We start from the raw sequence: 13,363 nt of genomic DNA, 5'->3' as shown, positions 1-13,363 counted from the left end.
CCCCCGCCATCACTCTGCGGAGCTGCTCTGGCCCCAAGCTCTCTCGCGGGTCAGGTCCGAGGCATCCCTCGGCTCTCTCATCCTTTGACCTGACCAAGTAGCTCCTACCTGGGATCCCCTGGCCCAAAGGAGGCCTGTGAAGGTAGCAATGTGGATCTTTGGGCTACTTTCAATATTTTAGACTTTGCACAGGCTTAACTGAACTCTTCACTTTTTTTGCTTTTGGTTGAATTCTATCAGTTCAATGTGTTAATACAAGTTATCTCATAGGAAAATGAATTGTGCATAATAAATGCAGTTAGTCTGGTAAAACATATTTAAATATAGGGCTTGTGGGAGGCATAGGGGAAAGCTGGGTCTTTGGTGAGGAAATTCGAAAACCACTGACCTCAGTCAGCTCTGCTCTGGCAAATCAATTAGTGTCAGTGGTGCTGTCCCCATCCCCGGAACTGGGGCTCTTGAGCCAGACAGCCCCAGGTCTGGTGCCTGGCTTCTCCACTGCCCCTCAGTGTGACCTGGACATTTTAGCTCAGCTCTCTGAGCCTCTGTTTCCCCATCTGTAAAAGGGGAACAGTAACAGGGCTCATATCTTATAGTAGTTATGAGGAGTTGAGGAGACAGTACAGATGCCAAGCGCACAGCAGTCACTCAGTAAATGACTGCAGCTGTCACTGCTGTCCTTGTCATTGGCATCATCATCCTATGCTTTCATAGTTAACAAGGTTGGCCTTTTTCTGTCATGGTTCCCTCTTTTGGTCTCTGACCCTCACTGTAGTTCTTCTGGACTCTCATTCTTGTCAGCATACCACCTTCCTCCCCCTACACAGTCACCCAGATTGGTTTCTGTTTCTTTATTAGCAACTCCACAGCCATCCTTGTGATTCCCCAGGCCCTGAGCACCTCATGCCTGGGCTGGAGCAGTGGCTTTTTGCCTGGTGGAAGGAGCTGGCTCTGGAGGCAAAAAAGTTGGGTACAAGGCCTGCCTTTCTTACCACAGAGAACACTCCCTGCTAACCAGGTACTTGGAAGGCTGAAGTCCTGGGTGGGAATTCTGCCTCCACTGCTTATCAGCTGTGTGACCCTGGGCAAGTTGTTCAGCCTCTCTGAGCCTCTGTTTTTTCCTCAGTCCAAAAGTGGAGCTGATGCCTGTCTTATGGAGTTGTTGTGAGGAGTAAATGAAGTCATGTACGCAAAGCACATGGCGATAGCTGATATGATGATAACTAATACTTAAGAGTGGCTTAATGACAGATACAAATAAGTAAATAAATACTTAAGGAATACTTACTATGTGCCAGGCACATATCATAAGTCTTTACATGGAGTAACTTACATAGTCCTCAGAACAACCCTGTGAAGTAGGTCCTGTTATTATCCCTAGTTTACAGAAAGGAAAACTGTGGCACACAGCAGTTAAGTGACTTGCCCAAAGTCTCACAGCTAATGGTTGATGGCAGATTTAGTACTCAAACCTAAACAGTCTGGGCATAGTGGGTCTCAATAGCGGTTATATCCCCTCTACTTCCTCCTCCCCTTGCTTTCAAGCCTAGGTGAATCCCACCTCTTGTACTGAATCTTTCCTGACTGGCTCAGCCCAGCTGGGCTACTGGGAGCAGAGATCCTTCCCTCCTGGCATGCTGCCAGGGTCTCTGGCCATGCTTTTCACACCAGGTTTCATGGAGGTGCCTTGGCAGGGGCTGGGGTTGGGGGGAAGCCAAGGGTCCTTCTTACCCCTAATCCCACCCTCAGCCTCAGCTCGCTTTTATCTGTTTTGTATTGACGATTTGTGTCAGTCTGTGTGTGTGTGTGTGTGTGTGTGCGCACGCGCGTGTGTGTATTGCGGGGGGCACAATGGAGGGAAGGGCTTTCTGCAGTGAAAAAAAAGGGTTTGGAAATGACTGGTCTGTTTCATTCATTTGTACTCTAGAATGTTGTCATCAGCATTATAATCGTACGTATGTGCTTTGTCTCCACAGCTAGATTATGAGTTGTTCTGGAGGGCTTGGCCTTCCCTGGCTTGGTGCCCTGAGAACAGTGGGTGCTCAGTCAATCTTTGATGAGGAGGAGATACACAGTGACTGTCACTGTGTCTGGAGAGGAAAATCTAAGGTGCAGGGAAGTGCAGAGTGAAGTCCTGGAACGTATTGGCTTCCACTGCTAAAGGCCATGGGCAGCCTGCTCGCTGCTCTTAGAGGGCTGGCTGAATCTTTGCAGCGCCCAAAGAGGTCTCTGGTTTGTCTTTCTAAAGCCCATTCTTCCTGCCTGGAGGGCCTGCCTGTCCTCTCTGTCTTCCAGGTTCTGGTCTGGAAGAAATGCTTCTCTCTCTCCCTCCCTCCCTCCCTCCCTCTTGCTTGGGTGCGGGCGGACTGCAGGGCAGCATGGGTAGCCCCCGAGTGGGCTTCCATCTGGCCCCAAATCTTGCTTTTTGAGTCCTAGAACTCTGAACACAGGCACCCACTGTCTGAAAGGCCTGTTTGTTTCCCCTGTTGGCCAACCCTCTCTCTCTGATCACTTTTACAACTTTGTAATTATGGGCTGTAATCGGCTGGGGTGTTTGAACGTCAGGGTAATTACTTTCCACCGTTCCTACCCCAACCCTTCAAAAAGAGAGGGGTAGGGAAGTAAGAACATCTCCAGAGAAGGAAGTCTCTGCCATTCCCTCCTGCTCTTCCAGGCTGGGCTGGGTTCAGGGTCTCATTCTGGGGATGAGAAACATGAGACCCTAGTAGCACTGAGGATCCAGGAGTCTCAGTTCTGTGACTACTCGGGTGACCTCCCCACCCCTTGGTTAAGTCATGGACTATGAGATTAGCAGGAGTCTTTCTCCTTTTCCCCTAGGGCTGCTCCCAGGCCCTGGTTTGGAGGGCTCTGAAGACTGGACAACTTCTTTTTGCCTGGGGTCGCCTCGGTGGGGGAGACTTCCTGGGAATAAGCAGGCTAGAGGAGGATGGAGGCTGTGACCTCTCCATTTCTTCAGCAGTTCCATTCTCGAGTCCTGTGAATTTCCGGTCAATTAGCCTGGCGAGCCTGGGCCTGGGCTGGGCCTGGGTGCTGGTAGAGAGAGGGCCTAGCCCAGCTCCTCAGGGAAGGAGGGAGGGAAGAGGGAAGGTACCCTCCTGGCCGAAAAGGCCCCACTTGAGTGTCTCCACCACCCTCCCTGGGCTCTCCTGCTTGCAGGCTGCCTGTTCTGAGGGGCCCTCTGGCCCCCGAGGCCGCCTGGGGAGTAGGGATCAGGGAGCGGGAGCCCAGCCGCTCCCCTGGCCTGCCTGGCAGCAGACCTGCCCCAACAGGCTCTCACCGGAGAGAAGGGAAGGGAAGCAGAGATCAAAGCGCTGGAGTGTAAGCCGGAGCACCGGCTCCTCTTCCTGACTGCACTACTTGCAGAAGGGTTAACTCCTTCAGTGCCTGCAGGAAGGCCCAAAAGGATCAGCAGGCCCCAGGGGCCTGAGGTCCCAGCCTGATGCCTTCGCAAGGTGAGCCTTTGCCCTAGGGAGGAGCGCTGGAGAGCGCCAGCGCCCGGGAGAGAGTCGACAGTGAGGCCGGAGCAGGGTCTGTCTGTGGGTCCTTTGCCCTCGTGCCTCCACCACCCCCTCAGCTCTTATCTCCCTGGTCTTACCCCACACCCAGAGCCCCTAGATTCCTGCTTTTTGTTCTCTTTCTGGCTCTGCTCTCTGCTTTGCCTGGTTGGCTAGATCCTCTCAGAGCCTTGGCGAGCACGCATGTGCATGTGCATGTGGCACGTGCGCACACTTGTGTCCTTGTGGAAACAGCCCCTCGGGTCCCTCCCAACCCGAGTCTCTACTGCCACCCTCAGGGAGGGGGTGAAGGGATAAAGCACCAGACAGGGACTCCAGTAAGTCCTTGAATTGGAGCCAGAGAAAGAGTTGCAGACTAGAGTGTGGCAGGGAGAGAGAGCCGTGAGATGCGCTGAGCCTGGGGCTATCACAGACGCCTTGGGTGAGAGCAGTGTCCCAGGCTCCAGGAACTTGGCCTGAGGTGGGGGACGGGATGCTCTGCAGGCTCCTCTTGTCAGGCAGGGCTGGACCCTGGAAAGCCCAGTTCTGTTCTGAAGGAGCTGTCCACCTCTCTGTACTGGGGACTGGTCACCACCACCACCCCCGCCAGGCCTTGGGGTGTGCTGGTGGCTCCCTGCTCTCGGTTCTCACAGTGCTTCGTGAAGGCGGACCGGAGGCACCCTGACGGCAGGGGCTGTGTCTTATTTGTCCTTAGGCCTAGAGCCTAGTCCACCCCCTGGCACCTACTAAACCCTGTTAGGGGTTTGTTCCATTACGAAAGGAAGGACTGAATGTTGTCCTGGAAGGCAGTGGACCTGGGTGAGCTTGGGGCGGGGCAGGGGATCCTAACCCCACTGACCCCTTGCATGTGTTATATGTGGGGGTGTACAGAGGTGTGGTGTGTGCAAAATCCTAGGAAGGGACGCGAGGGGGCGGCGAGGCCAGGGCGTGGATGGGCTGTGTGTCTGACCCCTGCGGGACCTCTGCTGTGTGTCTCTGCAGGCCCGGATGGCGGGGGAGCGGGGAGCCAGCGCCGTCCTCTTTGACATCACGGAGGATCGAGCTGCTGCTGAACAGGTACCCGGGACGTGGGGTGTTTGAGGAGGGGGCTGGACGAAGGAAGAGAAATGTGCCGGGGAGGAAGTCAGGACACAGCCACCCTTGTGGGCACTTTCCCTCCTGCAGCTGCAGCAGCCCCTGGGGCTGACGTGGCCAGTGGTGTTGATCTGGGGTAATGATGCCGAGAAGCTGATGGAGTTTGTGTACAAGAACCGAAAGGCCCACGTGAGGATTGAGCTGAAGGAGCCCCTGATGTGGGTAAGCACGCTAGGTCTCCAGCCCTGGCCCCAGCACCTGCTGTCACCTGCACTTTTTCCTGCGGTGACTCTCACCAAAAGCCCTTAGACTCCTGGAGCTAAAGAGACCTTGGAAACCCTCTAGCTCAACTCTGTCCACCAGCTGTGCACCTCTAGGCAAGTTTCTTCCCCTCTCTGAGCTCCATCTGCAGAATGAACAGGTTGGGTCAGCTGAGCTCTAAAGTTGTTTTTCAGCATCGTGGTTTCATGGCACAGAGTAGCAGAGCCAGAATGAAACCCTTGTCCCCAGGCCCCCTGAATCCTGGCTGGTATTTCTCCATCGACTGGGAAGCTCGGCCAGCTGCTCACTGGGTAGCTTGCACCTTGTAGACGGGCCCCTGTCCCCTTTTTCCCAAGCACATGGGTCTCGAGATAGTACCTCTCACAGCAGACGTTTGGAGGAGTGCCCGTGGGCAGAGAGGGACCACCTAAGCCCACCTGCAACCTCATCCCCTCTGCTGGAAGACTCAAGGGGCCCTCCAGTTCTCTGTGTGTCTCCTGGGCTCCTGTGTTTCTCCCGGGTTGGCCCCGCTCCTTCCGGAAGCGTGACCCTTTCCCTCTCTGCTCGCTCCCCCAGCCAGATTATGACGTGTGGATCCTCCTGACGGTGGTGGGCACCATCTTTGTGGTCATCCTGGCCTCGGTGCTGCGCATCCGGTGCCGCCCCCGTCACAGCAGACTGGTGAGGCGGGTGGGCTCCCTGGTGGAGGTGGGCGAGTGCACGTGTGGGGGAAGGTGGGGAGCAGGAAGGGCAAAGTGAGGAAAGAAGGTGCCTTTACGCCCGTGAAACAGTTTACACCTAAATCCCCCGGCAAATGACCTTGCTGATTTCCAGCAGCCTCTCTCCACAAGAGCCCTCATGTGTTCATTCATTCAACAAATAGAGTGAGAGCTCCTGTTCTGTGTCAGGCACTGTTCCAGCTGTTGGGGATATAGTGCAGTGAACAAAAAGACAAAAGATTCCTCCCCTCGGGGAGCTTTCATTCTAATGGAAAGAGACAGACAATAAATAGGTAAAATGAATGAGTAAATAAATAAGTAAAATGTAAGTAAATAAATAAGTAAAATATACAATAATTTAGACGGTGGTATGTGCCAGGGAGAAAAATAAAATAGAAAAGGGGAGGGAATGGAAAGGGGACAGGGTTAATTTTTAAAAGCAAGGCCAGGGAAGGCCTCATTGAGAGGATGACATTACAGGTAAGACCCTCAACGGGTGAGGGGGTGATCTGTGCAGATACCTGGGGAGAAAGTGATTGAGGCGAGAAAACAGGAAGTGCCAAGGCCTTGAGGCAGAAGTGTGCCCGTTATGTCTGACGAACAGCCAGACGGTCCTGTGGCTGGAATCCAGTGAGTGAGAGGGCAGAGCAGCAGGTGGGGACAGAGAGTTCATGGGGCCCAGTGGTATTGGACCGTTAAGGCCTTTGTCAGGATTTTTTTTTCACTCACGGGAGGGTTTTGAGCGGAAGGAGAGCCATGGTCTGACCTCACCTGATCTGTGGTGAGAAACCAGCTCCGAGGCTATTACAGGAATCCAGGGGACAGTAGTGGTAGCTTGGATTAGGGAGGTAGCAGTGAAAGTGGTGAGGATTAGTTAGACTCTCCATACACTTTGAAGGCAAAGCTGACAGGTTTCTAATGGACTGATCACGGAGTTCAAGGGAAGGGTCAAGAATGGCAACAGGATTTTTGGCCCGAGCAATTAAACGAATGGAATTCCCTTTACTGAGGTGGGGAAGACTGCGGGAGGACAGGTGTGTGGTTGGGCGGTTCATGGGATTAGTTCAGTGTGGGGCCTGTCAAGTTTGACGTGCCTGTTAGATATCCAAGTTGAGATGTCAAGCAGGCAGTTGGATAAAAAGTTGCTCTCATGGGTCATTGAGGGAAGGAAAATCAATAGTATGAGTGGGGAATGGGATGAATAGTATGAGTGGGGAATGGGATGGGAGGGCTTAGCCTGCTTGGCAGAGCCACGTAGGAACTCCGAGGATACAAACGCCTCGGAGTGGTCAAGTGGTCACGGGATCTAACTGGGTGGCTGGGAACCGAGTACAAGCTGGAGTCCAGGGCTGAGGAAAGAGGAGCCCTTGCCCCATTCTGGCCCCACCCCTCTTCCCAGGATCCCCTTCAGCAGCGAACAGCCTGGGCCATCAGCCAGCTGGCCACCAGGAGGTACCAGCCCGGCTGCAGGAGGGCCCGGGCCGAGTGGCCAGACTCAGGTAGCAGCTGCAGTTCAGCCCCTGTGTGCGCCATCTGCCTGGAGGAGTTCTCAGAGGGCCAGGTAAGGCAGGGCCGTGGTTCACCTCCATGACCAGGCTGGGGAGGGAGGCTGGAGCTTGGGGGAGGAAGCACTTAAGGCTGGCGTGAGTGCTCGAGCTGCATCTATGTCCTGTGTATCCTGCACAGGCAACCCTGAGGTTTGGTTATTTTCCTGGCTTTCCAGGGAAAGAGAACTACTGTTTGTTGAGTGTGTACCACATGGCAGGCTCTGCAGTGGATGCTTTAGAGGCATCGTCTCGTTTTAGCCTCGTGACAGTGAGGGGTGGGGGTAGATTAGTTTTTTAGCCTCATTTTACAGCAGAAAACTGTCTGTGAAGAAACTTGCCCGATGTCATGCAGCTAAGTGGCAAAAACCAGGTCTACTTGATATCAAAGCCCATACCATTTCTGTCCTACTGTGAGGTCTTTGAAAGCAGATGGCGGCAGTAAGGAGAGGCCAGAGGGAGTCGGGAACGCCCTGCTTCCTGGCCACGGCTGTAGCTACAGACAACTCTGGTTCAGACCCCTTGTTTTCTCCAGGAGCTACGGGTCATTTCCTGCCTCCATGAGTTCCATCGTACCTGTGTGGACCCCTGGCTGCATCAGCATCGCACTTGCCCCCTCTGCATGTTCAACATCGTAGGTAGGAGGTGGGCCAAGGACTCCCCTGTGCGCAGGCAGATGGGTCTAGAAGGGGCTTCCCTCTGGGCAAGTGTTTTGCCTCGAAGCTGAAGAGAAGGCAGGACTGCCTCAGTTGTTCTTTAAGCTGTGCACTGCTCGAAAGGGCCTCATCTGAGGTGGCGGCCATTGCACTGCAGGCATCTTTATGATGTATTTTCATGACAACTTTGTTGATTTTAAATCTGACTGATTTGTTTGTTTGTTTGTTTATTTATTTATTTTTGGCTGCGTTGGGTCTTCGTTGCTGTGCGCGGGCTTTTCTGTAGTTGTGGTGAGCGGGAGCTACTCTTCATTGCGGTGCCCGGGCTTCTCGTTGCGGTGCGTGGGCTTCTCATTGCGGTGGCTTCTCTTGCTGCAGAGCACAGGCTCTAGATGCGTGGGCTTCAGTAGTTGTGGCACGTGGGCTCAGTAGTTGAGGCTCGTGGGCTCAGTAGTTGTGGCTCGTGGGCTCTAGAGCACAGGCTCAGTAGTTGTGGTGCACGGGCTTAGTTGCTCCGTGGCATGTGGGATCTTCCCAGACCAGGGCTCGAACCCGCGTCCCCTGCATTGTCAGGCGGATTCTTAACCACTGTGCCACCTGGGAAGTCCAAGATTTGTATATTTATTATTCCACTTTTCTGGCAATAAAGTATTCTGTTCGAACAAAACCAGGATATTATGACAGTCTTCTAAAAGATGAAAGTGAAGTGTCTTGAGGAAAGAGAGCCTTTTTCTAATTCACCCAAAGGTGCAGTGTGGGCTAGCAGTGGCCCTGGGCGCGAGTCCCCAAAGGGCTGATGGGAGGAGCAGGGCTTGCCATGCACAGTGGAACACCCAAGGAGACAACTGACTGGAGGGAGCAAGGGTATCCCCGGGCACAGGCAGGTTAGGAGTATCCTCGGTCGTCCAAACTCTGATGGAACTTGCGGGCGATGCAGGCTCAATAAGTACGCTACAGCCACGCTTTTCTGAATGCACCCTCCTTCCGTTTGTGGAGTCAAACACTTGTGCTCTTGGTTCTCTCTTCCAGAGGGAGATTCACTTTCTCAGTCCCTGGGACCGTCTCGATCTTACCAAGAACCAGGCCGAAGACTCCACCTCATTCGCCAGCATCCCGGCCATGCCCACTACCACCTGCCTGCTGCCTACCTGTCGGGCCCTTCCCGGAGCGCAGCGGCTCGGCCCACACGGCCTGGTCCCTTCCTACCATCCCAGGAGCCAGGCGTGGGCCCTCGGCACCACCGCCTCCCCAGAGGCGCACATCCCCGGGCTCCAGGCGAACCACAGCGCCTGGCAGTGGCCCAGAGCCCGTCTGCGCAGGGCTGGGGGCTGAGCCACCTGCGGTGCACTTTGCAGCACCCTGCCACCTGCCCCATGCCCCCACGCCGGGCCAGGCCTCACGACAGCAGCGGGTCTGGAGAAAGCTACTGCACAGAACGCAGCGGCTACCTGGCAGACGGGCCAGCCAGTGACTCCAGTTCAGGGCCCTGTCACGGCTCTTCGAGTGACTCAGTGGTCAACTGCACGGACATCAGCCTGCAGGGCATCCACGGCAGCAGTTCTACCTTCCGCAGCTCCCTGAGCAGTGACTTTGACCCCCTGGTGTACTGCAGCCCTGAAGGGGAGCGCCGGCGGGAGGAGGCTCAGCCTAGCATGACCTCTCGGCCCCGTTCTTTGGACTCAGTGGTGCCCACAGGGGAAACCCCGGTTTCCAGCCATGTCCACTACCACCGCCACCGGCACTACCACTACAAAAAGCGTTTCCAGTGGCACGGCAGGAGGTCTGGCCCAGAAACTGGAGTCCCGCAGTCCAGGCCTGCCATTCCTCGGACACAACTCCAGCCAGAGCTGCCTTCACCTGATCCGCAAGCAGCCAGATCCAACCCAGCAGCCCCGTCGGGACAGCTCCCCAGCCCACAACGGCCCAGGGCCCTCACCGAGCCAGCCCCTGGGCCAGCGGACGCCTCCAGCCCCAGCCCTGGTCCCAGCAGCCTCTTCCACTTGCAGAAATCCAGCCTCCCTGTGCGACACACACAGAGGAAACGGCGCGGGAGTCCCTCAGAGCCCTCCCCAGCCTCTCGACCCCAGGACTTGGCCGCACACCGAGTGTGCCAGATTTTTCCCAATTATGGCCCCAGCCTGGCATATCCTTGGTCTCCAGAGGCCCACCCATTGATCTTCGGACCTCCGGGCCTGGACAGGAGGCTGCTACCAGAAACCCCAGGCCCTACTTACCCAGGTTCACAGCCGGTGTGGTTGTGTCTGACTACACGCCAGCCCCTAGGACCATATCCGTCTGGGGAGGGGCCTTCCGAATGGAGTTCTGGCACCCCAGAGGGTAGGCCATGCCCTTACCCACACTGCCAGGTGCTGCCAGCCCAGCCTGGTGAGTTTTCAGGGGAAATGGGTCTGGCGGGGACAGGAGACTAGAGCTGGATATGGCAGAACGGGTCAAGTCATCCAGAGGGTTGATGGAAGCTGAGAAGGGTCCAACAGGGGTGACATTCAAAATAGTGGACAACTGGCATAGCGTAGGATGCTGGCTCTGCCAGGTGTTAATCCTTTACTTGCCAGATCCTAGGGAGGTCTCAGGTGAGGTACCAGGGTGGCTGAGACAGCAGAAAGTACTTGGGGTGGCTTGGGGCAGCAGCTCAATCGTGAGTGTTTCAATATCTTAAAAATTGGTACAGCTGAGCATATAGCTTAGTATTAGCTGTAAATACAAAGAAGGCCAAGGACTGTTCCTTGCTCTTGAGGAGAGCATGGACAGATAGTTACTGAAAACCGTAATCCCAGGCCATATGAGATCTTATAGGAGAAATAACTACAGAGAACCATAATTCTGGGTTATATGAGAAGAGCTATGTGAATGATGCAAAAAAAAAAAAAAAAAAAAAAGGAGAGAGATCACAGTTGGTTCCTAGCAGCCCTGTGGTTTTCTCCGTTCCTCCGGGTGAAAGAACTACTAGGGCTTTCCCTTCTATGCATCTTTGTTACTAAGACTGACTTCATTTTCTTGGGGACTCAGTGCATCCCTATTACTGTACTGCAGCCAGTGGTGGTAATGTGAATCCTTGACTTTAACTGGGTATTTATTTGCTCAAATCCTCCTCTTCCTCTTCCGGATCCCCTAACCCCTACTCTTCCCCATCTTTCCCCACTGTGTGGATGACACAGCTCTTTGCCTAGAGCCATCGCTAGGAGGACCCCTCTGCCCTCAAAGGTCCTGAAATATAAGACTTTGGGGTCCAGGAATCCTACAGGCAGGACCTGAGAGCTGCTATCATCCATCCATTCATTTCTTCCTTCCATTTTTCTTTCTGCGTTGTATGCTCGCTATGTGCTAGGTTCCAGGCTCTGAGGACATGGAACTTGTCAACCAGGAGAACCAGGTCTGTGGAGAGATAGGCATGCAAGCTGTTATAGTATAGAAGACAATTGCTTCCATAGGGCCATGTAATGCCGATGTGGCCATGTGTTTGATGGTTCCTTTTGAATCCTGTCATGTGTATACTTTCAGTGCTGCCAGTGCCAGACCACTACCTGCCCTCTCTCTCTCAAACTCGTAACTGGTTTCGATGCCTCCCTTTCCCCTGCTCTTCAGATATAATCCTCGCCAGGTTCTGTCAACCATGTCTCTGCTAAGCTTTACCATATTCTCCAGTACTGCTGGCGCCAGTCCACGTCTTAGGTGCAGCCTGAAGGTCGGGGCGGGAGCCCCCTGGCTCCTCCCTTCTCTGTCACAGGGCCGTGAAGGCCAGGCCCTGCACATCAGTGTCTGTCCTGTAGGGCCACACAACACTGTGATCCTGCTCACCCACCCTCCATTCTGCTGCCGGGGTCATCCTCCTCAAACAAGCTCTCTAGAAATCTTCAGATGTTCTGTTTTGTTCAGAGTAAAGAAAAATCCAACCTGGTTTGGCCTTCAAGGCCCTAGTACCAGCTAGCCCCCATCTTCCTTCCCAACCTTATTTTCCACTCTTCCCCTTCCCTTCCCTGCTCCAAGCTTTAGCCAAACTAGGTAAACACTTCCTGCGGTTTCTGCAGCCCAGAATATTCTGCTGCCTTCCTGTTCCCGTAAATCTAATTCTTCCCTATTCCTGCAGGACCAGCGCATTTATCCCCACTTTCAGGAAGCCCTTCTTGATGCTCCACTTGGACATGACCTTTCTCCTTCCGTGATTCATCTCTTATGACCCCAGTCCTGCCCCCATTGGCATAATTGCCACTTACGTGCACACCTTTTCTCCTACAAGGTTGTCAGGTCCCTGCTTAGTCTTTTTGGTCTTCTGTTTGGCACATGGTAGCAGGCCAGATCCACAAGTGCATAATAAATGTTTACTGGGCGAATGAATAAATAGTAAGTATGGGTAACACACTGGTTGCTATCTATGTATCTCTCTCTCTAGATTCGTTTTTCTCTCTCCTGTGTCCCAACGGGGGCCGCTCTCAGCTTTCAATCTGATCACCCTTCTGGACCTATTCCCTGCTCCTGCCTCTCTGTAGTTCGCTCCCAGCCATACTCTCTTGCCGGTGGAACAAGCAGAAGACTGGCCTGACCCTCAGTGACCTCTTTCCTCCTCTCTCTCTAAATGCAGGCTCAGAAGAGGAGGAGCTTGAGGAGCTGTGTGAACAGGCCGTGTGAGACGTTCAGGCCGAGCTCCAACCAAGAGTGCTCGCCAGATGACTCAGGGCCCTACCTGGCACAGAGTCCTGCTCCTGAGAAAAGAAAGGACCTCAGAAAACACCCCTTTTCTTTGCCATCCTTCCTGGAACCACTGGCAGAGGAGTGTGATGGTGGGCGGCAGGAGGTGTTGTCTCCCGCTCCCAGCTCCAGACCTTGTCTGCAGAAGCATCTGCAGTGCAGCAAGTCTGTGTCCAGCCAGGCAACCAGCTACCACTTGTGTGGGTTGGCTCCCCTGCAGGCTGGGGCTTTCTGAGAGCAGGAAGCTAGGTATAGGTAGGTAGGTGTTATAAAGGTGGTGCTCCTTCCCCAGCCCCAGCAGGTAACCCTCATTCCAAGCCTCATGTTCATACCAGCAAACGGGTCCAGCTGAATGCATGACCCTTCTCACCTCCTTCCTTGGGAGAGTCCTGCACACCGGCTTTGGCTCCTCCTTGGTAAGGCTGCTGCATCAGCGGCAACCCTGGTTCTTATCATTTTCCTTCTTTGCAAAAAGGTCAGGAGCATAGGTGAGCCCTGAGCCCTAAGAAGGGGGGCTTTGCAGCTTCACCAGGCAGGGCCTCCCCTGGTGCACAAGGGAGGATGTTTCTCCCTCCTTGTCCGTACTTGTCACATCCACTATATTAAGTCAGAGGGGAAGCCAGGGTGTGCAGTTCTGTCCCTGATGTGGTACAGCACCTTGAAGAACCTGGGTCGAAGCCTCTGATCGTCAAACTCCCTTGTCACTCCAGCAGCCTCAGTTCCTCTGGGGGTAGGGGTGAGGGTAGTGGGAAGGGAGTAGCTCTTCCTTGGGGACCTCCTGTCTCAAAGTCCCAAAGGAGGCGGAAAGAAGAGGATTTCTGCTGGACTTTATTTAGGAAGAGGAAGGAAGGAATGAAGGTAGAAAAGGC

General features: G+C 54.3%; 1 protein-coding gene across 3 annotated transcripts in view; it reads left to right on the top strand.

Moving 5' to 3' along the window:
* RNF43 (ring finger protein 43) overlaps positions 1 to 12,763 on the top strand; it is a 62,909-nt gene extending 50,146 nt beyond the window's left edge. The window contains exons 2-8 of one of the 3 annotated variants that reach the window (XM_007449058.1): positions 4,518 to 4,592; positions 4,701 to 4,832; positions 5,448 to 5,552; positions 6,990 to 7,151; positions 7,670 to 7,772; positions 8,820 to 10,175; positions 12,388 to 12,763. In XM_007449058.1, the coding sequence (XP_007449120.1) occupies positions 4,518 to 4,592; positions 4,701 to 4,832; positions 5,448 to 5,552; positions 6,990 to 7,151; positions 7,670 to 7,772; positions 8,820 to 10,175; positions 12,388 to 12,434 (1,980 nt within the window). In that variant the 3' untranslated portion in view covers positions 12,435 to 12,763. The remainder of the gene's footprint in view (positions 1 to 4,517; positions 4,593 to 4,700; positions 4,833 to 5,447; positions 5,553 to 6,989; positions 7,152 to 7,669; positions 7,773 to 8,819; positions 10,176 to 12,387) is intronic. The other 2 variants (XM_007449057.1, XM_007449059.1) reach the window with 2 other exon arrangements.
* Positions 12,764 to 13,363: the final 600 nt, after the last annotated feature.

This window comes from Lipotes vexillifer, unplaced genomic scaffold (genome assembly GCF_000442215.2).
Source record: "Lipotes vexillifer unplaced genomic scaffold, Lipotes_vexillifer_v1.1 scaffold433, whole genome shotgun sequence".
NCBI classification, from domain to species: Eukaryota; Metazoa; Chordata; class Mammalia; order Artiodactyla; family Lipotidae; genus Lipotes; species Lipotes vexillifer.
The sequence above is the reverse complement of the archived record's forward strand: the minus strand, read 5'-3'. Positions and strand labels throughout refer to the sequence as shown.